Source organism: Dama dama, chromosome 13 (genome assembly GCF_033118175.1).
Source record: "Dama dama isolate Ldn47 chromosome 13, ASM3311817v1, whole genome shotgun sequence".
Classification (NCBI taxonomy): Eukaryota; Metazoa; Chordata; class Mammalia; order Artiodactyla; family Cervidae; genus Dama; species Dama dama.
The window spans coordinates 57,016,054-57,041,118 of NC_083693.1; the positions used below are offsets into that span (position 1 = coordinate 57,016,054).

At 37.2% G+C, this 25,065-nt stretch overlaps 1 protein-coding gene across 1 annotated transcript; it reads right to left on the reverse strand.

The window, feature by feature from the left end:
- Nucleotides 1–39: 39 nt before the first annotated feature.
- Nucleotides 40–24,980, reverse strand: FBXO33 (F-box protein 33). The gene is made up of 4 exons (XM_061159215.1): nucleotides 24,169–24,980; nucleotides 6,662–6,772; nucleotides 5,355–6,040; nucleotides 40–2,173 (listed from the first exon to the last, which is right to left on the reverse strand). The coding sequence occupies exons 1-4, from the start codon at nucleotides 24,768–24,770 to the stop codon at nucleotides 1,902–1,904; spliced, it is 1,671 nt and encodes a 556-aa protein (XP_061015198.1). The 5' UTR covers nucleotides 24,771–24,980; the 3' UTR covers nucleotides 40–1,901.
- Nucleotides 24,981–25,065: the final 85 nt, after the last annotated feature.

Genomic DNA, 25,065 nt, shown 5'->3' on the forward strand with positions numbered 1-25,065 from the left:
ATACCAGACTACCAATAGGAGCTAACGTGATTATACACATTGTTAGGATTACTCTAGTTTATTTAACACTAAAGGGTTTCATGCTTCATGAACAAGAAAATGTTACAATGATCACATTTTAATGCTTTATTCATTGATTAAAAGAATATACATTTAACATAAACCATACAACATCAGTCATCAGGTCAAACATTCAGCTGGTTTCCTTACAGTTTCTGTCAGGAGTTATTTTATCTGATCACATTTATAAGATAAAATCTCACCACATCTGGCATTTACACACCCTGTGCCAGTGGATTCACACTACTGATGTACATAAAAAATCCGCATGGTATGTGCTCACTGGAGACAAAACAGTGCACACCTGTCAAAAGGTCATTTTAATATAAGATGGTAAAACCATTTGTAAAATACATATAAACTTTTTCCATAAATAGAATCATATCTGGACATCTGTTGCATAAATTGTGTTTCCAAAGCTTACAATAGAGCAGCCAGGTCTCAGCACTGCTGGGCACCCACGTTGGCTACTTACTTTATTATTGCAGACTGTCCTTTAACATTAAATGCACAACATTCGTACCACTTAAAACTGGGGTCAGGTGGAAGTCTCACAGAGACCACGTCTGTACCGCGGTTGCCCTGAAACAGTTAAGTCGGCTTTTAAAGCCTCTCAGATATAACAAGGTTTTAAAACATACTTCATGGAATGTTCTTCATTTATCATAGCAGCTCATACCTGTGATAGAACAAGCTTTCAGTTTTTCCTTTTTTTCCTTTACATTCACTATTCACAGTGAAACAGGTGCATGGTTTTTTTTTTCTTTTTTTTTGTTTTGTGTTTTTTTTTTCAGAGATCTGAGGTTGCTGACTGAGCCACAGCACAGCTGTGTACCACAGGTCGAAATTCGACCTTAAATATTACAATCTAGCAGTATCTGGCTGGCCAGAGTGGGCCAGCCCCTGCCAGCATGTGGGCACTTCTTCAGTTAAGTCTATTCTTTGGCAGCTGACACGCGTGCTGACAGAGAAAAATCCAGTGACTTGTTGCTAGGGATTTCACGACTAATGTTTGTTTGCAAGCATGTGTGTTTACAACTCTGTGATTTGATGATATTTTTTTAGGAGGTTTTACCCTGGAATATTATTTCTTTCTTCCTCCACTATTTGAAATCTGGGCTAAAAAGCTAACTTGAATGTATAATGTAATTGATGAATTAAATTATGTCAGATATAGTTAGGAAAAATCCAATAATTTGAGTATTCATGTTTATGTAAATGCATTTTAAAAAGGATTAAGCAATGTTCTAACCTTCTACTATACAAAATTCAGAGTGGTAATTGATGATAATTGACTATTATATATGTAATGAAAGTTAAAAGTCTTGGCTTTTCTGTTAAAGATGACTCACTTGGGATCGTAGTATCCTCCCTTCTTCCATTTCAAATAAAAATCAATGAAATGCTATCAGAATGAATGAATGCAGTGCATTGCATACAAATCCATCAGGCTATGGATATATATCTATATATGTATAAAAATATTTTGGCTCCTGAGCTCTTACACACAAGAATAAAAACATCAAAAGGCAGAGTAACTCAGTGAAAAATAGTTAGCCAGCAACCTCAGACAACCTTCGGTTGTATATTCTTAAGGTCTGGTCTGGTAACAAGTCCATTAACCGTGAAAGCCCTATACATTGTCACTTTGAACTTCTAAACCAATACCCGACTATGTTCTTTGATCAAGAAGTAGAATATACACATATAATTTCTATAAAGCTAATACTGATTAAACACAGCACAAAGGGGTTAATTCACACTACTGAGGGAAAAAAAAAAAAAACATAATAGGACCCTACTTGCAAATGTAACCACAGGAATCGTACATTAAAAAAAAGCTAAATGTCTTCGCTGAAGCTCTGCATCTCTCTGTAAAAATGACGATTTGGTTCAGTGAAGACACTGAGTGATTCGATGTCCATGACTGCATGCCAAGGCTGACCGAGGCCCAGGGATACCTGCTCAATAAGATTATGCACTGGATCCACATCCTGGTCGGCCAGTTCGCCTTGGTCAAAATCAATGCTTTCTTCGGTGACTTCAAGTACTTTTAGATCAGAGCCACGAAGACGAGCAATGGCTATGAGGTTGTGTGCCCACACTGTGTAACCTTAAAAATAAGCAAAAGACAAGCACTGTCATTTCCTTGTATTTTATTTTGTCTATTTTATACATCTGTCTTTTCCACAAATTTGTATCTCACCACTTTGGGGTCCTTTTCCTTTAAAAATATGCTGAGATTTGTGGATTCTTTACCACTGCCAGGGAAGCCCCAGTAATTGTTTAGCTCAGAGGAAAAAAAAAAAAAAAAAGACTAGAAGTCTGATATTATCTCCAAGACCATCACTGCAGCTGGTGAACAGATAGGTGCTGTAACTGTATTCTGATATCAGCACATTTAGTAAAATTGAAGACATTTAAAGTATAATTTTATAGCTTTTGATTAACAATACATAGTAAGCTGGTATTTTTCATTAGTAAAAGTCATCTCCTATGGTGCTTCCCAGGTGGTGCAGTGGTAAAGAATTTGGCGTGTCAATGCAGGAGAAGCAGGTTCGATCCCTGGGTTGGGAAGATCCCCTGGAGTAGGAAATGGCAACACATTTCAGTATTCCTGCCTAGAAAATTCCATGGACAGAGAAGCCTGACAGCGTACAGTCCATGGGGTCCCAAAGAATTGAGATGTGACGAGCACCCTGCGTGTGCATGACACACACACACACACACACACACACACACAGGTATTCACAGTCCAAAGTTATAAAGTGACACTTTAATAAGAGAAAAAAACTTTAGCAAATTCTCTGGTGACCCAATGGTTAGGATTCAGCTCTTTCACTGCTGGGGCCTGGGTTTGATATCTGGTTGGGCAACTAAGATCCCAGAAGCCTCTCAGCAGAGTCAAAAAAATAAAAAGAAGTTTTAAAAAGACTGACTTAATTTTAAATATCTTGCTATTTCTTCATCCTATTAAAAAAATCCTAATTTATTAACTTCAATATTGATCTATTCTTTGCTATTACTTCCAATGACTGGCCAAATTATAAAGCAAAACTTGAAAAGTAAGATACACTCCCAAAGACAACCTCTTTAACAAGTGGTGCTGGGAAAACTGGTCAACCACTTGTAAAAGAATGAAACTAGAACACTTTCTAACACCATACACAAAAACAAACTCAAAATGGATTAAAGATCTAAATGTAAGACCAGAAACTATAAAACTCCTAGAGGAGAACATAGGCAAAACACTCTCCGACATAAATCACAGCAAGATCCTCTATGACCCACCTCCCAGAATATTGGAAATAAAAGCAAAACTAAACAAATGGGACCTAATGAAACTTAAAAGCTTTTGCACTACAAAGGAAACTATAAGTAAGGTGAAAAGACAGCCCTCAGATTGGGAGAAAATAATAGCAAATGAAGAAACAGACAAAGGATTAATCTCAAAAATATACAAGCAACTCCTGCAGCTCAATTCCAGAAAAATAAATGACCCAATCAAAAAATGGGCCAAAGAACTAAACAGACATTTCTCCAAAGAAGACATACAGCTGGCTAACAAACACATGAAAAGATGCTCAACATCACTCATTATTAGAGAAATGCAAATCAAAACCACAATGAGGTACCATTACACGCCAGTCAGGATGGCTGCTATCCAAAAGTCTACAAGCAATAAATGCTGGAGAGGGTGTGGAGAAAAGGGAACCCTCTTACACTGTTGGTGGGAATGCAAACTAGTACAGCCGCTATGGAGAACAGTGTGGAGATTTCTTAAAAAACTGGACATAGAACTGCCATATGACCCAGCAATCCCACTTCTGGGCATACACACTGAGGAAACCAGATCTGAAAGAGACACGTGCACCCCAATGTTCATCGCAGCACTGTTTATAATAGCCAGGACATGGAAGCAACCTAGATGCCCATCAGCAGATGAATGGATAAGGAAGCTGTGGTACATATACACCATGGAATATTACTCAGCCATTAAAAAGAATTCATTTGAACCAGTCCTAATGAGATGGATGAAGCTGGAGCCCCTTATACAGAGTGAAGTAAGCCAGAAAGATAAAGAACATTACAGCATACTGACACATGTATATGGAATTTAGAAAGGTGATAACGATAACCCTATATGCAGAACAGAAAAAGAGACACAGAAATACAGAACAGACTTTTGAACTTTGTGGGAGAATGTGAGGGTGGGATATTTCAAAAGAACAGCATGTATACTATCTATGGTGAAACAGATCACCAGCCCAGGTGGGATGCACAAGACAAGTGCTCCGGCCTGGTGCACTGGGAAGACCCAGAGGAATCGGGTGGAGAGGGAGGTGGGAGGGGGGATCGGGATTGGGAATACATGTAAATCCATGGCTGATTCATATCAGTATGACAAAACCCACTGGAAAAAAAAAAATAATAATAAAAAGAATGAGATTAAAAAAAAAAAAAAAAAAAAAAGATACACTCCCACGCTCAAATGAAGCTAAGATTAATTTCAGAAATAATGAAACATAATAAATTTAAGTTGTTCATGCAGACTTTCTATTTTATATTCTCTAAATGTCTTACAAGTTTCAGAAAAGAAGTAATATGTTCTTCTAAGAGGAACTCTGTCCAAATGAAAAATAGTTCACATTCAGATGAAAGGCCTGCCAGTAAGAAAAGAGCACTTCCCAAACAACAACCATCATTTTAAAAATGTTGTACAAATTAACATGTTGATACCAAGAATCTAGAAGATGAGGCAGTGAGCATGAAAGAAATCATACTTTCTTCTTCCTTCTGTGTTATGTTTTTAAGAGGAATAAATATATCTATTGCAGGTGAATATGTATGTTTTCTTGGATAATTTCAGTGCCATTTTTGTGAAGTACTATTAATCACATGGCAAAAGAAAAACAGTAATACGGGAGTTGGAACAAAATAGGGTAGAAATGTGTCTTTCCACTTGTAAGCGGTCTATGTTATACACATGTTCCTGCTGCTGCTAAGTCGCTCAGTCGTGTCCGACTCTGTGCGACCCCATAGATGGCAGCCCACCAGGCTCCTCCATCCCTGGGATTCTCCAGGCAAGAACACTGGAGTGGGTTGCCATTTCCTTCTCCAATGCATGCATGCATGCTAAGTTGCTTCAGTCCTGTTAGAAAGTATAAAAAATCTGCATATCAACTTGTTGTAAGAGTTTTTGACAGTATACATGTCAGTGTTATCTTTTTATTGGTATAAAATGTTTCAGCTGTAATAACAAATTCAAACTATAACAAACAAAAGTCACCTACCATGAATTGCCAGAAGAGAGAGCTTTGTGCATCTCCATGCTAATAAAACCAACGGATCTTCATTTCGGTTGTCACTAAGATCTGGAAAACCAGACGTGTCAATCACATCATTCATTAATATAAAATGAGTGAGGAACTTGTCATACTGCCTAGATATAAGATCAACAATAGCTCCTGAAACACAAGTGATATAGCTGTCAAAATGAATCCTCTCTAGTGGTATACTGGGTTTCAGAATCTTTAACATATCTTCACTCTTGATATCAAAAGCCATAATATAGACCCGAAGGCTGGTGCTCTTTCTTGACAAGGCTTTCCAATGCTCATCATTTGGCATGTTGTCCAGAGACTTGTGCATCACGGAAACATTGTGAACCAGGAGAGAAAGTCGCTGCAAAGGCACATGGTTGTTATCGGTTAAGACTCTAGCCATCTCAGCTGTAAAGTCACAGAAATCCAGGGCAAGTGAGCGCAGATTCACGAATCGCTCCAGTTCTGCTGCGGTGATAAGGGTGCTGTTACCAGAAATGTTGTTGTCCAGTAAACTCAGGTGCTCCATGGTGTTGGCAATAGAGTTTGAGAGAGATGACAGTGATGTTGGGGTTACTATTTCCAGCATAAACCCACAAGACAGCCATTTCAGTTGCCTACTATTACTCAGTATTTCTTCAAACAGTTGCTGAATTCTGTAAGGAAAACACATGCCACACAATCCTGTTAAGACTTGGCTCTAGGTGGCTCAGATGGTAAAGAATCCACCTGCAATGCAGGAGACATGGGTTTGATCCCTGGGTCAGGAAGATCCTCTGGAGAAGGGAATGGTAACACCCTCCAGTATTCTTGCCCGGGAAATCCCATGGACAGAGGAACCTGGCAAGCTACATTCCATGCAGTTGCGAAGAGTTGGACATGACTGAGCAACTGAGCACACTCATTTAACTCACAAGTAGTATTATCATTAAAATTCACATAAAAATATAATACATATTACACATACAGAAATATGTGTACTTGAAATCCTTCGAGTGAAGGAGCATTTTATATCAGTAGAAAAGACTGATGATTTACAATTCATGTTATAGCAGAGTAAAGTAGAGAAGTTAAGTTTTAAATAGCAATTACACAGCAAATTCTTGTCTTAAAGATTGGAATGGTATGTATTGATCACTATTTTATTGTTAAGGCATTTCAGAGTACATGTTCTTTTCAGAAAAAAATATCATTACTCTTTGGACAGTATCTTAACATTGTTCAGAAAAATATTTTTATTATTATAGAGTCCCCTTTCCATTAACTATATAACTTACTGTTTAATTTTTTTGCCATCAGGGTCCACCTTGCTGAGGTATGTATTTGACAAACTTCCTTGCTGTTGTAGAACGCTTATGTCTCCAAAAAGGCTAAACTTCTGGAGGTTCCTATAAGAAAAGTAATTTAAAATGATTGTCTAAATAATTAACATAAAAGTATAAATATTAAAAGTAAACATATGCAGAAGGGATATTCTACAGATGTTTCCACCTTAGTAACTCATTTAGAATCCAACTAAGTACTTTCAGATTGCTTTTAACATACAGTGAAAAACTTGTGATAGCATGACAAGTGAAGCATACTTGTGAAGCACAAGTAGTTCAGAACTCAAGGTTTTATTTATTTTTTCCATTTATTTTTATTAGTTAGAACTCAAGGTTTTAGTGACCATGGAAAAGTCTTCTTAAAGTTGCTGGAATTCAACTCTATCAGTAATAATAATACCTACCTTAAAGGTTTAGGGATGAATAAATAACAAAATGACATATGGAAGAACATTCAAGCTCTAAGTTTCATATATATATTTTTTTCATATACATTTTAACTATAATATAAAATTCTCCCAAACCAGTTAACTTAGTGCATTAAATGTTCTAAGGTGGGGCACTGCTTTGGAGATATCTCTATCTCCACGGTAAGAAATACTCTAACTAAAATCTAGAGAACCTTCTGTGATTTTGTGATCAAACATAGAGCTTACCATTAAGAGGTTAATTAAAAAAAAAAACTGTAAAAATCTGTAAATAACTTTAGCTACAAAACACACTTTTCTAAATAGTAAAATTCTAAACACAGTAGGAGAAAGGATAAAGATTAAAAATTCCTAAATGCTAATAATAAGGGTTAAAACAACAAAAATTCAACTGAGTAAATTGCTTTTAAAATAGAAAGGAAGTAGAAAAATAAATTATTAGTAAATAATGCACTGTTCCAGGCAATAGTCACCCTCCTACAGGGAACTGAAGGGACTATATGGCAGATTGCCTCACTAATGCTGACCTGGTAATTCCAGGCTAACTGATTAAAGGTTACAATCCTGAGGCTGATTAAAACCACAGCTGTGCTAGGTACTGAGTCTTAGTTTGGTGACATGGGGTTTAGCACAACTGACTCCATTTTGGGTCTGCTGTTTTGTTTTTAACATAACCACTAGAGAATTATGTCTGTAACTAGAAGTTTGGGATAACTTTAATAAGAAATGTATAATCCACAAAAGTGATAAAAAGATTTAAGTAAATGAAAAATAACTTCTTAATATTATGTCATATTTTCCCAAATTAGTAACCTTAGTTTCGCTAAAAAGTCTGATGATTCTAAAACTTAGCTTGAAGAATGATCATTAATTGCCAAACAATCTTGAGAAAGAAGACCAGAGCTGGAAGAATCAGGTTCCCTAACTTCAGACTATACTGCAAAGTTGTAATAATCAAAACAGCATGGTACTGGCACAAAAATGGAAATACAGATCAATGAAATAGAACAGACAGTCCAGAGATAAACACAGGCACCTATGGTGACCTAACTGATGACAAAGGAGGCAAGAATATATAATGAAGAAATGGACAGCGTCTTCAATAAGTGATGCTGGGAAAAGATGAAAATGGATAGCTACATGTAAAAGAATGAAATTAGAACATTCTCTAACACCATATACAAAAATAAACTCAAAACAGATTAAAGACCTAAACATAAGACCAAATAATATAAAACTCAAGAGGAAAACACAGGCAGAACATTCTTGGACATAAATTGCAGCAATATTTTTTGGATTCAGTTCCTAGAGTAATGGAAATAAAAATAAATGGGACTTAATTAAACTTAAAAGCTTTTGCACAGCAAAGGAAATCATAAACAAAATGAAAAGACAATCCCCAGAATGGGAGAAAATATTTGCTAATGATGTAATCCACAAGGGGTCACTTTCCAAAATATGCAAATAGCTCATACAGCTCAACATTTTCCTGAGGAGACATATAGATGGCCAAGAGCACATGAAAAGATGCTCAACATTGTTAATTATTAGAAACACGCAAATCAAAACTACAATGATGTATCACCTCAAACCAGTCAGAATAGCCATCATCAAAAAATCTACAAATAATAAATGCTGGAGAAGCTGTGCAGAAAAGGGAACCCTCCTATACCTGTTGGTGGGGATGTAAATTGGTGCAACCACCATGGAGAACAGGACGGAGGTTAATTAAAAAACTAGAAAATAGAGCTACCATATGATCCAGCAATCCCACTCCTGGGCATAATGTGGAGAAAACCATACTTCCAAAATATACATGAACCCCAGTGTTCATTGCAGTACCATTTATAATAGCCAAAACATGGAAGATACAGAATACACATACAATGGAATACTACTCAGCCATAAAAAAGAATGAAACAATATCATTTGCAGCAACATGGATGGATGTAGAGATTATCATACTAAATGAAGACAGAAAAACAAATATCATATGCTACTACTGTATGTGGAATCCAATTAAAAATGATACAAATGAACTTATTTACAAAACAGAAACAGATTTCAAAAACAAACTTATGGTTACCAAATGGGAAATGTCGGGAGTAAGGATAAATTATCAACTTGAGATTAATAAACACACATTATTATATATAAAATAACCAATAAGGACCTATTGTATAGCACAGGGAACTCTACTCAATATTCTGCAATAGCTTATGTGGGTAAAATATCTGGAAAAAAATGTATAACTGAATCATTTTGCTGTACACCTAAAATTAACATAATATGGTAAATCAATTACACTCCAAAAATTTTTAAAAAAATAACATTCCACACCCATATTACATAAATAAATACACCCAGATCATACAAAAGTAAGGATTTATAGGCTCTTAACCTATAGAAACTGTTGGCAAAATATTTTGTTTATGTGCACTTTCTGGAGAAACTGTCTTTATCAGACAGTTCACTGTCTGTGCTGTACCTTCTATAAGCTTGGACAAATGCAAAATGATATGCATATAGTATGATACAGGAAAGCTTCATGACCCTAGAAGTCCTCTGAGCTCCACCTAGTCATCTGTCCATTCCCTCTAGCCCTTGGCAACTACTGATATTTTAACTGTCTCTGTAGTTTTGTCTTTCCCAGAATATTATATATTGAATAGTTGGAGTCATTCAGTATATAGCTTTTTCAGGTTGGTTTCTTTCACTTAGTTCTATGCATTTATGTTTCCTCCATGTCTTTTCATGGCTTAATAGTCTGTTTTTCTTTCCTAGTGCTGAATATCATTTCATTGTACTCTGAATATCATTCAGATTACATCATAAGTAATCTCCTACTTAAGGGCATCTTGGTTGTTTCCAACTGTTGGCAATTATAAATGAAGCTGTTGTGATGGGTTTTGTGTGGCCAAAAAGCTTTTAACTCTTTTGGGTAGGAACATGATTTTTAGATTATAGGGTAGAAGGAAATTTAGTGTTGTAAGAAACTGCCAAACTGTCTTTCAAAGAGGCTATACCATCTTGCATTTCCACAAAGAATGAATGAGAGTTCCTGTTACTCCACATCCTCATCAGTATTTGATGTTGTCAGTATTCTGGACTTCGGTCATTCTAATAGGTGTGTAGTGGTGTCCTGTTGCTTTAATTTGACATATAATGTGGAACACCTTTTCACATGCTTGTTTGTCATTTGCACATCTTCTTTGCTGAGGTTTCTATTAAAGTCTTTGGCCTACTTTTTAATAGGGTTTTTGCTTTCTTATTATTGAGTTTTAAGAGCTCTTTATATATGTTGGACAAGAGCCCTTTCTTAGAGGTCATTTATGAATATTTTTTCTTAGTCTGTGGCTTTCACTCCATCAACAGGGTCTTTCACAGATTGAAAATTATAATTTTAATGTAGTCCAGCTTATCAGTGCTTCTTTTCACGGACCATCCCTTGGATGTTGTACTGAAAAAGTCATGATCAAACCCTAGACTACATAAATTTTCTCCCATTTTTTTGTAGGAGCTTTACAGCTTTGTGTTTTACACTTAAGGCCTGTGATCCTAAGTTGAGCTAATTATTGTGAAAGGAATAAAGTCTGTGTCTAGATTTTTTCCCCATGTGGATGTCCAGTTGTTCCAACACTTATTTGTTGAAAAGATGATCATTTCTCTATTATATTGCCTTTGCTCCTTTTGCATTTCCCTGATGATTAGTGACGCTGAACATCTTTTCACGTGTCTGTTGGTTAACTGTATTTCTTCTTTGGAAAAATGTCTGTTCAGGTCCTCTGCCCACTTTATAACTGGGTTGCTTGTTTTTCTGATGTTAAGTTTTATGAATTCTTTGTATAGTTTGGATATTATCCCCCATATGGGATATCTTACTTGTGACTACCTTCTCCTATTTAGTTGGCAGTCTTTTTGTTGGTAGTTTCCTTGACTGTGCAAAAGCTTTTTAGTTTGGTGTGGTCCCATTTGTTTAATTTAGCTTTTGTTTTCCATTTCTGAGGAAACATATCTAAAAAAAATACTGCTAAGACTGATGTCAAAGAGCGTATTGCCCATGTTTTCTTCTAAAAGTTTTACGGTTTCAGGTCTTAACCAACTGAGCCACCGGGGCAGCCTGCTTTTAGGTCTTACAGTTAAATCTTTAAACCATTTTCAGCTTACGTTTGTATACATTGTGAAAAAAATAGTCCTGTTTGATTCTTTTGCATGTAGCTGTCCAGTTTTCCCAATACTGAAGAGGCTGTCTTTATACAATGTCTTCCCACTGTATATTCTTAGCTCCTCTGTTGTAGGTTGGTTGATCATCTAAGTGTGGGCTCATTTCTGAGTTTTCTATTTTGTTCCACTGATCTATGCATCTGTTTTTGCAATAGTACCATACTGTTTTGATTACTGTAGCTTTGTAGTATAGTTTTAAATCAGAATGTGTGATACTTGAAGCTTTGTTCTTTCTTAAGAAAGCCTTGGCTTTTCAGTGTCTTTTGTGTTTCCATGAAAATAACAATTATTTATTCTACTTCTGAGAAAAATATAATTGGCATTTTGATAGTAATTGCACTGAATCTGTAAATTACTTTGGATATTTTAACAACACTGGTTCTTCTTATCTATAAGCATGGTATGTTTTTCTGTTCGTGTCATTTTTAATGTCTTTCATCAAAGTCTTTATAGTTTTTGGAGTACAGGTCTTTCACCTCCTGAGATTTATTCCTAGTTATTTCACTCTTTTTGATGTGGTTATGAATGGGATTGTTCTCTTAATTTCGCTTATAGTTCACTGTTGGTACATAAAAAAGCAACATATTTCTATACATGAATTCTGTATTTTGCAACTTCACTGAATTCATTGATAAGTTTTAATAGGTTTTAGTGGAGCTTTTAATATTTTTGGTATATAGTATCATGTCATCTGCAAACAGTGACAATTTTCCTTCTTTTCCAACTTGGATTTCTTTCATTTCTTTTTCTTGTCTGACTGCTATTGCTAGGACTTTGATTATACTGAACAAAAGAATTGAGAGTGGACATCCTTGTTTTACTCCTAATCTTAGAGGAAATGCTTTCAGCTTTTCACCATTGAGTATGATGATAAGCTGAGGGCTTGTCTATATGACCTTTGTTATACTGAGGGATGTTACTTTTATACTCACTTTGTAGGGAGTTTTTAATCATAAATGGATGTTAAATTTTGTCAAAGAGCATTTTCTGCTCTATTTAGATGATCATATGATTCAGTTTGTTGTATCACATTGATTGATATGTGGATAGTGAACTATCTTTGCATCCATAGGATAAATCCCAGTTGATCATGGTGTATGATCCTTTTAATGTATTGCTGAATTCAGGGTGCTAATATTTTGTTTAGAATTTTGCATTTATGTTCATCAGTGATATTATTTCAGTGTAACTTTCTCTCTTTCTTTTTTGTGGTGTCATTTTCTGGTTTTGGTATCAGAGTGATGCTATCCTCATAGAATGGGTTCAGAAGTGTTCCTTTCTCTGCAACAATCTCTTTGGAATAGTTTTAGAGCATAGGTGCTAACGCTTCTCTAAATGTTTGGTAGAATTCACCTATGAAGCTCTCTGGTCCTGGAATTTTGTTTATTGGCAGATTTTTAAAAAAATTACTGATTTAGTTTCATTACTAGTAATTGGTCTGTTCATATTTTGTGTTCTCTTCCTGGTTCAGTTTTGGGAGATTGCACATTTCTATGTATTTGTCCATTTCTTCTAGGTCATCTATGTTATTGATGAATCATTGTTAGTAATCTCTTATGATCCTTTCCATATCTGTGGTGTTGACTGTAATTTCTCCTTTTTCATTTCTAATTTTATTGATTTGGGTCCTCTCTTTTTCTTGATGAGTCTGATAAAGGTTTGTCGATTTTGTATTTCTTTCCAAAGAACTAGCTCTTAGTTTCATTGATCTTTTATATATTTATATATATATTTTACTCTATTTATTTCTGCTCTTTTATTCTTTTTTTTGAAACTTAAGGTTTCGTTTTTTTCTTTCTTTCCTAGTTTCTTTGGGTATAAGTTTAGGTTGTTTTGAGATTTTTCTTCATGAGTCTAGTTAAAGGTTTATTCAAAACCACATATATATTATTATTCCAATTTTATAAAAGGATGCTTCACATTTTACTAGAATTATCTCTGATGAATTTTTCCTTTAAATCAGCTTTACATAGCTTTCACCTGTATAAGAGCTTAATTCACATCAAGATCATTAAAAGAATTAACAACCTGCATGTTAGTAAAATTTAACAAGTTAAAACAAGGAAACTGTCTGGATGACCCCTATTTTTAGTTCCAGGTATATAATACAGAATTCTTTCCTGCACAATATCCACAACACAATTTTGATCAAAAGGCATGAACAAAAACATACTGGGAAAACAGTTCCGTTGGTCAGAAGTATTTTCTTTCATCTTAGTTCTTCAAATTAACTTAGTTCTGTTCCTATGGTAATACTAATAGGATACAACCTACTTAATAGTCCCTTTGCAAATCCTAAAATGTGTTGTAAACAAGCATAAAGTCATAAGAAGTGTTGATAATCAAGAACACATTTCTTCAACTAATTGCATTCTTTTTCAATCCTATTTTACAAAGTCATCATCTAGATCCAGAGCAGTGTCAGACTGTTAAGTACTTATAATTTAGAAACTGAGGCTACAGACTGCTCTCCTACTCTCTGCTCATTCACTTATCAGATATGTACTGTGTGTCAGTTACATGAAAAATTAACAAGTTTAGATTCTTGGCGTGGAAATAAAGGTTTTATTTTAAAAAGGCTAATTAAAAAATCAGGAGAGACTAAAGAATTATTGACAATTTTGCTAAGTGTATTAATGTTATTTTGGTTATATGTACATGCGTGCTCAGTCACTTCAGTCATGTCCGACTCTGTGCGACACCATGGACTGCAGCCTGCCAGGCTCCTCTGTACATGGGGATTTTCCAGGCAAGAATACTGGAGTGGGTTGCTGTGCCCGCCTCCACAGGATCTTCCCAACTCAGGGATTGAACCTGCATCTCACACTTACCTGCATTGGCAGGTGGGTTCTTTACCACTAGCGCCACCTGGGAAGTCCTATATGTATATATATGTCCATAATTTTCAAAATTTTATGTTGAAGTGTGTAGTATAAAATGAATGACATCTATATATTGGATTTCCTTTCAAATACTTCAGTAAAGATAAATGGTTGCTGAATACTGCTGTTTCTCTAGGAAAATTAGTTTACGATTTCAAGACTATCAAGAACACAAACACTCCTCAGCTCTCTGCAGTACTGGCAACATGACTGGGGCTCACCCAGCCCCATGACCACGGTGGTAACTCTACTAGGACTTTGGTATGGAGAAGGTATGTGGCTTGGGAAGGTGGATCTAAGCTATAGGTCAAAGTCTTTTGCCTCAGGTGAGTGCCCTTCTCCTTTGCCTTGAACCAAAGTTGATTTTTTGAGGTTTCTAAGAATGAGATTCTTTTTGGAAGTTATCAGCAACATCTGATTAACAAACTGGGTTAAAGATGGCTCAAGTGTGGCCTCAGTTTCCTTCTTTTTCCTTGCCCATTTCAGAGATGTAACAGAAGAGTACACAAGACAAGTTTCTGGACAGAAAAACCTATTTACCTGACTTAGTGTTAACAGTGGTAAGACCAGTGATTTGGAGCAAACGAAAGGAAGAAGCCTTATGCAGAGTACTATGAGATTGGTGCAAAAGTAATAGCAGTTTTGCACTGTTGAACTTTGCCATTTCATAGTCCAATACATTCTTAAATAAATGTGGTTATGTTATACATTAGTTTAATGTGCATTTCTCGCTTTATGTTTTTTGCTTATGACTATTTGCTGTGTATTTTATATTTATTTTAGACTAGGGAAATGATATTAGACAAAAAGCAAATTCGAGTAATTTTCTTATTTGAGTTTAAAATGGATCATAAAGCAGTGGAGACAATTCACGATATCAACAATGCATTTGGCCCACAAACTGATAATCAACATACAGTGCAGTGGTGCTTCAAGAAGTTTTGCAAAGGAGACCAGAGCCCTAAAGATGAGGAACATAGTGGCTGGCCACTGAAATGATGATGACCAATTGAGAGCAATCATCAAAGCTGATCCTCTTACAACTATATGAGAAGTTGCTGAAGAACTCACTGTCGACCATTCTACAGTTGTTTGGCATTTGAAGCAAACTGGTAAGGTGAAAAAGCTACATAAGCTGACTGAGCTGACTGAAAATAAAAAAAAATTGTTTTTGAAATGTCATCTTCTCTTTTTTTTTTACACAACAACAAGGAACCATTTCTTGATTGGATTGTGACATGTGACGAAAAGTGGATTTTGTACGACAACTGGCCAATGACCAGCTCAGTGGCTGGACGGAGAAGTTACAAAGTACTTCCCAAAGCCAAATTTGTACCAAAAAATGGTCATGGTTACTGTTTGGTGGTCGGCTGCCAGTCTGATCCCAATTGTTTTCCATGACCATGCCTGACCACATGTTGTACAACCAATGCTTTAAAAGTTGAATGAATTGGGTTATGAAGTTTTGCCTCATCTGCCAACTCACCTGACCTCTAGACAAGTGACTACAACTTCAAGTATCTCAACAACTTTTTGTAGGAAAAATGCTTCCACAACCAGCGGAAGGCAGAAAATGCTTTCCAAGAGTTCACTGAATCCCAGAAGCATGGATTTTTATGCTACAGGAATAAACAAATTTATTTCTCATTGTCAAAGACATGTTGATTGTAATGGTTCCTATTTTGATTAATAACGATGTGTTTGAGTCTAGTTATAATGATTTAAAATTCATGGTCCAAAACCGCAATTATGTTTGCACCAACATAATACTTGCTGCTTCTTTTCACTTAGTCTTACCATTCTATAGCTTACATGTGGGTCAGACTTTAGCAAATTTCAAGGAATAGTGGGTTTACATGAAACAGGAAAGCGAAGGAGGAGAAAAAAATCCAAGTGATTGCAGTGAGGAAGCCCAGGAAGTTTCTGGGGAAATTTGACAAATTGATTCTGATTTATGTAAGGCCTATATAAGCAGAGCACTGCTTAAAGAAAAGCCATGCTTTCAATTTCTCAAATAAATATGGTTATGTTATACATCAGTTCCACTTGACAAAATTAAACACACAACAAAAACAACTATCAAAACACTCATGACACTTCACAGAACTAGAACAAATTATCCTAAAATTTTTATGGATATTAATCTAAGACAAAGGAGAGAAAAATATATTGATACAATGAAGAAAAGACAGTCTCTTCAATAAGCAGTCCTGAGCAAAATGGACAGCTACATGTAAAGTGAAGTCAGAACACTGCCTCACACCATATATAAAAATAAATCCCAAATGATTTCAAAACCGAAGTATAAGACATGACACCATAAAACTTAGAAGGAAAAAAAAAAAAACTTTTAGAAGGGAACATAAGCAAAACATTCTCAGACATAAACTGTAGTAATACTTTCTTATTTCTTAGCTATGTCTCCTAAGGCAAAAGAAATATGGCCATCATCAAAAAATCTACAAACAATAAATGCTGGAGAGGATTTGGAGAAAAGGGAATGTTCTAGCACTGTTGGTGGGAATGTAAATGGATACAGCTACTATGGAGAACAACATGGAGACTCCTTTAAAAACTAGGAATAAAACTAACATATGACCCCGCAATTCCACTACTGGGTGTATACCCTGAGAAAGCCATAACTTAAAAAAATACATGTACCCCAAAGTCCATAGAAGCACTATTTACAATAGCTAGGATATGGAAGCAGCCTAGATGTCCAGCGACAGATGAATGCATAAAAAAGATGCAGTACATATATACAATGCAGTATTACTCAGGCATAAAAAAGAACAGAGTTCAATCAGTTCTAGTGAAGTGGAGGAACCTAGAGCCTGTTATCAGAGTGATGACTTCCCTGGGGGTTCAGTGGCAAAAGTCTGCCTGCAATGCAGGAGATGTGGGTTCATGGGTTCAGCCACTCGCTTGGGAAGATCCCCTGGAGAAGGAAATGGCAACCTGCCCCAGCACTCTTCCCTAGGAAATCCCATGGGCAGAGGAGCCTGGCAGGCTACAGTCTATAGGATGGCAAGAGTTGGACACAACTTAGCAACTAAACTGCTACCACCACCATCATACAGAGTAAGTCAGAAAGAGAAAAAGAAGTATTGTATATTAATGCATATATACAGAATCTAGAAAAATGAAACTGATGAACCTATTTGCAGGGAAGGAATGGAGACCCAGAAAATGGACTTGTGCACACAGTAGGGGAAGGGCAGAGGGAAGAATTAAGAAAGCAGCATCAACATATATATGCTACCATGTATAAAACAGAGCTGGGGAGAAGCTGCTACATAACACAGGGAGCCAGCCTGGCCTCTGTGATGACCAAGAAGGGTGGGACAGGGGAACGGGAGGGAGGGGATATATGTATAATGATGGCTCATTTGCATTGTTGTATGGCAGAAACCAACACAACTTTGTAAAGCAATTTTCCCCCTATTAAAAAGAAATAAAAATTAAAAAGATAATCTATGGAATGGGAGAAAATATTCGTAAACGATGTGACTGACAAAGGGGATACTCTCCAAAATATACAAATAGTTCATATAATTCAACATCAGAAAAACCAATCAGTGAAAAAAACGGCCACTTATTTGTGGAATCTAAAAAATAATACAAATATACCTATATAGAAAACAGAAACAAACTCACAGACATAAAAACACAAATTTATGGCTACAAAAGCGGAAAAGGAGGATGGAGAGGGATAAATTAGGGGCATGAAATTAACAGATATAAACTATTACACATAAAATAGATAGGCAACAAAGATTTACTGTATAACACAGGCAACTATATTCAATATCTTGTAAAAACCTACAGTGGAAAATAATCTGAAAAAAAATATGTAAGTGAATCACTTTGCTGCATACCTGAAACTAATAATATTCTAAATCAACTATACTTCAAGAAAAATTTTTTAAAAAGAAATTAAACCACCACACAACTTTTCACTGAAAAGAGTGATCTTATTTTCTTTTTAGGGTAAAAATTTCCCTATGAATCAAACAATCAACACAATTTTTGATAGCCTTATTATAAAAACCTGTACATACAGATTAAGTGCGTTAGCTTGGGCAATTCTTTGAAAACAATATTAACCACCTTTGAGCTTAAGAAATACTCCCCAAGGTCTAACTGCAGTGCTAAAAACTCTTCATTTTTCTCTGAGATTTCTTTGGATTATTTAGTATAACCTTAAATTAGAGGTAATACAGCTAAGTCTAATTAACTATGAAAAAGGAGACTACATACAAACTTGATTATTTAAAAAGAAGCAATTATTAACAAGGTTAAGTCTTTCTCAATGATGTATAGGAGGTCACAAAATGCAATTTTTTCCTTTTTTAACCTAATAAGCTAATCTGTATCACTGCATAAAATTTTTTCAGACCAATTCTAATCTTCTTAGTCCATGTTTGATATCAAATGTGTTTGAATTTACATAATACTTAATGGTAGCCAGTGGCCACATATGGAGCACTTGAAACGTGTCTAGTACAGTAAACTAAATCTTCAATTTTATCCAAGTAATTTAAAATTTGATTAGCTATATGTAGCTATTGGTACAGCTTTAGAGATTCCACAACTAAGTCACAGGCCTATAGTAGTATTCCTTATCAACTTTCTTATGAACCATTAACTAAAAGCAATTTTCCAGAATTTGCTCTATGAATTCACTTACTGAATTGTTGCTGCTTAGTGGCTAAGTTGTGTCTGACTCTTTGTGACCCCATGGACTGTAGCCTGCCAGGCTCTCTATGTCCATGGGATTTTCCAAGCAAGAGTATTAGAGTGGGTTGCCATTTTCTCTTCGAGGAGATTCCTGACCCAGGGACCAAGCCTGCATCTCCTGCATTGGCAGGAGGATTCTTAACCACTGAGCCACCAGGGAAGCCCTCACTTACTGAATTACCATCATCCTCAAATCCCAGGGGTTACGAAATAAAAAAAGATTTAAATAAGAGTGACATTTAAAACTGTCATTTAACATATCATTAAAAGATAATTTTAACAGTACTAAGGAAGAAAGAAAGAAAACTGAGTGAGTTTTAAAGACAAATGGTAAAAAAAATTTGATTCTTCCTTTCCTCTATATCCTAGCAGCAAGTCGTTTTGGCTCTACGTCCACACATATATATTCCATATCCATCCACCTTTAAAAAAATCTTCTTTTCTTCCATCATACTCTAGGTTATCATCATCTCTTACGAGGATTATTCATTCATTACACAGTAACCAGAATGACTGCCTTAAAATGCAAATTAGATCACCTTATGCTTGTCCTTAAACATTTTTTCAATAACTTCTATTCTTGGAATATAGTCCAAACTTTATTTCACAAGTCCCCATAAAAAAACACCATTCTTTCCTCCTTCTACACGTAAGAGCTCGCTGTGACAGTGCTCTCACCCTTCACATGGTCCTGCCTTACTTTCTTTCCTACTGTTGCAAGCAGTCAAAAATTTGGCTGACCTAAAGCCTTGGTGCTTACTCTTTTTTCTGCTTGGAATGCTGTTTGCTCAAATCTTCAGATGGGTGACTTGTCATTCATGTAGCAGCTTAAATGTCCTTTATAGAAAAAGTTTTTCCCTTACCAATCTATCTCATGTTGCCACCTAGTCACTATTACATAGTCCTCTTTTACTTTCACAATCGAAATAATCTTGCTTTTACTTGTTTACTTGCTTCTGCCTATCTTTTCCCTCTGGAATGTCAAATCCATGGGAACAGGGAGTTTGTCTTCACTGCTTGGCACATAGCATATTCTCAATATTTGGAGAGGAAAAAAACACATTTTAATAATTATCATCTTAAATCAGCTATAAATTTAACAACTTGGGTGAACTCTTCCGAGGCTGCCTCAGAACTAAAATATTAAAATGGAGTTAACTTAATCCTTTCACGCAAAAGCTGCTCAGTCACTTCTTTTAACACAGGAAAAAGTATTTTACTTTGATGACCTTTTTGTTGAGTTTTATCTCCTATCCTCTATCTTCAGTTCTCAGTCACTGGAAGAAGTTACCTATGGACTAAAGAGAGCCCTAATTCCTCTCAACAGCCCTCCAAGGAGATTAGTTTCTTCATCAGGTTAGTCTCCTTTCTGCTCAATGACCTTGAAGCTATCCCCATGGAGTCACTTTACTTTGTCCGTTTTAAGGTGAGGAGTCTGTTGGGTAAGGTATCTCTTCTCTAAAAGCAACCATCTCTTGGGCAGCAAGGACTGGTCAGAGTCCCAATATATTTTAATATACATGTTCTCCAAATGGGCTTTTTAAAACAAATAAGAAAAGTTAGCTCTCAAAAGTGAAATATTATCATTGCACGTATTTATTGCCCCGTGATGGGAAAATATTTCAAGAAAAATAAGGCTCAGGGTTGTTGGAGATGATACCTTCAAGAATTTCCTATGTTCTTGGATAGTAATAGGAAATGTCCAAAGATTTTTTAATCTATTTTAAGATGTATTTTTAGATTGCTTTATCAGTTGCTGGGTCTTGGCATACTGATGTTGAAAAAAATACTAAGGTAAGATTCTCTGTGACTGCATGTGCCAAATCAGCAGACCACATCTAAGAATTATTGATAGATGTTCTACTACTAGCAGGGTATATAAGCAGGCACAGTCAAAAAACTGGTCAATCTAGATAGTTAGATTTTCTTAAAATTGGAGGATAATTGCTTTACAATGTTGTGTTAGTTTCTGCCATAAATCAATGTGAATCAGCCATAAATATACATATGTCCCCTCCCTCTTGAACCTCACCCCCACCTCATGTGGTTAGAATTTTAACAAGAAAATCACTCTATACAAAGTCTCTATGGCTTGCATCTTTTAGAAAAGCACTGCCCTCAATTTAGTATTTCATCCAAAAAGGCTCATGCAAAATATTTATATAGTCCAGGAAAGTATAAATCAGATGTTGACAATGTACCTATGCTTACTGATTAAGAATAAGTATTTTTAGTGACTGAGTCTATTAGCTATTATCATAAATCTTATTGTCCCTGAAGTTTCCTTTTTCCTAAGGAGTATGGAATACAGTATTTTAATAGGTAGTACTCAACTTGACAACCAGGTTAAATTCTAAAAATGTTTATTTATATTTGTTGTTTCGAACTTCTAAGGACAATTTCCTATAGAAGAAATTCAGCCAATTTAACCTACAATACAGTTGAAAGTGTGATTTTTTTTCTTTTTTAGTATTTTGACTACTAATTTTTTATTTACATTCTTACTGTTGATCAAGAAGGCAGGTATCCTAGCACCCTCTGGAGAAGTGAACTCTGAAGACAGAAGACTGTCTTTTACCCTCCGAGAGGCATTTCCGTACCTCTTTGATTCTCATCAGTTGTCCCTAACACCTAAGAAATTGGTAAGGTGGCTACAGTCACTCTGAGAGCACATGTGCATACCCAGGAATTAAGCAAAACAAAATGCCAATTATTCTTTCAGAACAGTACCCTTGAAAAGTTCCCACAATTCAAGGTTACAGTTTTAGTTCTTTAACTCAGAGACAAGAAAATAACTGAAACACAGCAAAATGAAAGTTTGAATTGTATGAAATTCAACATAAAGGCAGGAAGCATAAAGCTTGTCACTTGGTAGGTTCATATCCTCCTCTTCTACCTATAAAATGGTAGAAATCATAAGGCAAAAGCACTGTAAAATTTACCTTGGAAATGTAAACAATGTCAAATATTGATTTTTCTCATTAGTTATTAAATTCTATGGTTTTAGAAAACCAAAGAACACTAAAGCATTTGAGTCATTCTTCATTGAGCCTGAGTCTGATGTTTAAGTGATTACGAAGGAAATAAGAATAGGCTTTATCAGAGTTATCAAATAAATATCTTGGTTTAAAACATTTCCAATTTCTCTAAAGAAAACTAGTTTCACTTAAATTTTTAACATTCATATTAGTACTTCCAATATTAGTAGAGTATCTCAAAATACTTTAAAAAATAAAGCTGAGACATTTTTTCCAAATATATAAAGATTATTTATAGGGCGGTCTTATAGACAAGTAGATAGAGATGCTAAAGAAGAGGTAGGTTCACTTTTATTTGTCAACTTTACCTCAACACACACAGCTAAAAAAATAAAAATTGATGAAAAATTAAACAACAAAGAAAAGAGGTGATATATCACTATTTTGCCTATATAACCTTTACCTGTCCAACCAACCAATCAGTTAAAAGGAACTAGATAGAAACTTTGTAAAGTGGGTCCTTACTTGGACAAAAGACATGCATTTTTAAATGACTGCTCAGAACTCCTATCTAACCTCAAGAAAAATCTAACTGATACTGTCAAATTACTTGACCCTGTTATGTTTCAGTTTCCTTTCTTTAAAGAATCCATCCCACTTCTACCCTCCAATGAATCATCAGCAGTAAGTACTCACTGACTGAATGTAACCTCTGGGTCAGTTGGGCCTCTAGCCACACATCCAACTCTGACAGAAAGTCTCCAACATGATCAAGACCAACTTATAGTCTTAAACAGCCTCTTTTGCCACATAAAATCAAAGTGAGGAAATAAGATGGCTTGGTGAGAAGCTAGGAAAATACACAGTACACTGAGATGATGCAGCCATGCTCCAGATACAACTTGCAGCCAGCTAACGCTTATATTCCACCCTTGTGATTCAAACAGAGATTTAAGAATACACATGTATCTATCTCACTTAGCATAACCAGGACCTTCACTCCATCCTGTTCAACATAATGTATTTACTGCAAAAGGAATTCACTGCTGTCAGAGAAAAACAGTACTGTATGATAATTTGCAAATTATTTGACCCTGTTACGTTTCAGTTTCCTTTCTATAAAGCAGGGATAATAACAGCTGTCCTAACTCACAGGCTCAGCTGAAAGGATCAAATAAGATCCTGAATGTGAAACTACTTGCAAACTGCTGAACTATTACTACTATCTAAGTTGCTCCTTTTTTGAACTTATGAACTTTCCTCTACCTCCCAGTTTAATTTTAGGCTTAGTTAGAATATCCAGATAGAGAAAATCTACGTTAATAGGATTCTGGAGAGGGCGGTAGATAAAGAATGGAAAACACTGATTAGGACGACGGGCCAAAACACAGGAAGTTAACCCCAGAATGAAAGATTTTGATGCAAAATCAGGACAGTTTGGGCTTACCCTTTGCAGACACTGGCCAGTTCCCCCAACACACGCAAACACCAAGCTGTACTGTGCTACTTTTAGGTGAATCACTGGGGACAAGTTGAGTATGGAGGTTCGCAAAAGGGAGGGACCTTCTAATCCTGATTATCAGGCAGTTCCCCGATCCCTTAAAAAAAAAAAAAAATTCCTCCTACTCTTTGTGCCTGGCCTAGTTAAAACCATTCCCGGTAAGAAAATGGCTGTCAAAGATTTCTTTTTATGCCTGGAGAGTCTCGAACCTATGCGAAACCTGTGGCATACCTACTCCCTCCGCCACCACGAACTATTTTGATCGGAAAGGTTCAGAATAAAACAACAACAACAACAAAAAACAGATTCGTTTTGTTTCTCCCAAGACTCATTCACAGGCCTCACCCTCCAAGCTTCAGCTCTCTCATCTGTAAAATGAAGAATGACCGCGCCTGTCAACTCCATCCCACTGCTGCCGAAAGGATGAATGAGACAGTGCCTGGAAGGCGCCAGGAGTGCTGTCTGATAAACACCAAGTCCATCACTGTTTATAAAGTATTAGGATGAGTCCTGTTATGCCCTCCCGCCTCAAGGAAATCGCCGGATTAGAACTGACACCCCCAGTTACTGAAAAAGGCAACGCTGAAGCGCGCGGGGCGTTTCCACACTGAATCTATTTCGAGGTGAGAGGAAGGAGGCGACCCTGCGCCCCGGGAAGTGGAGGCGGGGGGGAGGAGGATTAATGGAGGGGCTGCGAAGTGGTTACCTGTTGTTCCGGATGCTGACTAGCACGCACAGGACCAGCTCTAAGTAGGTGCGCAGCACTTCCAGCCAACGGGTTGAGAGCTGCAGGGCTTCGACTTCTTCCCCGCCAGTCCCGGCGTCGGCGCTGCCTCCATCGCCCGGGCCGCCGCCGCCGCTCAGGTAGTTCTCCGCGGCGAATTCAACACGCAGCTCTCGCACGAACCAGCCGCACTTGCGCATGAGGAATTCGAGCCGTGGCTGCTCCGCGGGCGAGACGCGGAGGCAGATGCGGAGCTGGGGCCAGAGAGCCGGATAGAAGAGGCACTCGCGCCAGTGCGAGCAGGAGGCCGAGGCCCGGAGCCGGTCGGACGCGGACAGGAAGGAGAAGATGTGCACGATCAGCTCGCTGGGCAGCGACGCGGCGCCTGCCGCCTGCCCGCACAGAGCCATCCGGCCCCGCCGCCGGCTGCCGATCCCCGGCCGCCCCCGCAGTCCCCGGAGCAGCCCCCGCAGCCGTCGCAGCTGCTGCAGCCGCAGCCGCCGCCACCGCGCCACCCGGGCGGCCCCGGCTCGGGTTCGGGCTCCCGGTGGTCGGGGCTGCGGCACTGACAAGAACAACAACATCAATGACAAGGAAGAAGGGGGCGGAACCGTCGTGGGTCTCGGCGGAACCAAGTGCGGCACCAGTTGCGGAGAGGGGGAAAGGCCTCTGCGGGGGTGGCCTCCAGATAGCCAGCCTCTGGCCTCTCAAACTTTACTCACGCACGTCCGAGGCCTGCGCTCTCCGCAACTTCAAAACCCTCGCTTGTACTGGTTAGGAGCACGGAAGCGGCAGGATTTATTTTAAGGAACCGGGAGCCCTCCCCGCGCCTGGAGGCGGAGGCAGACCAGTGGTAGGAGCTGAGTTTGACGTCACCGG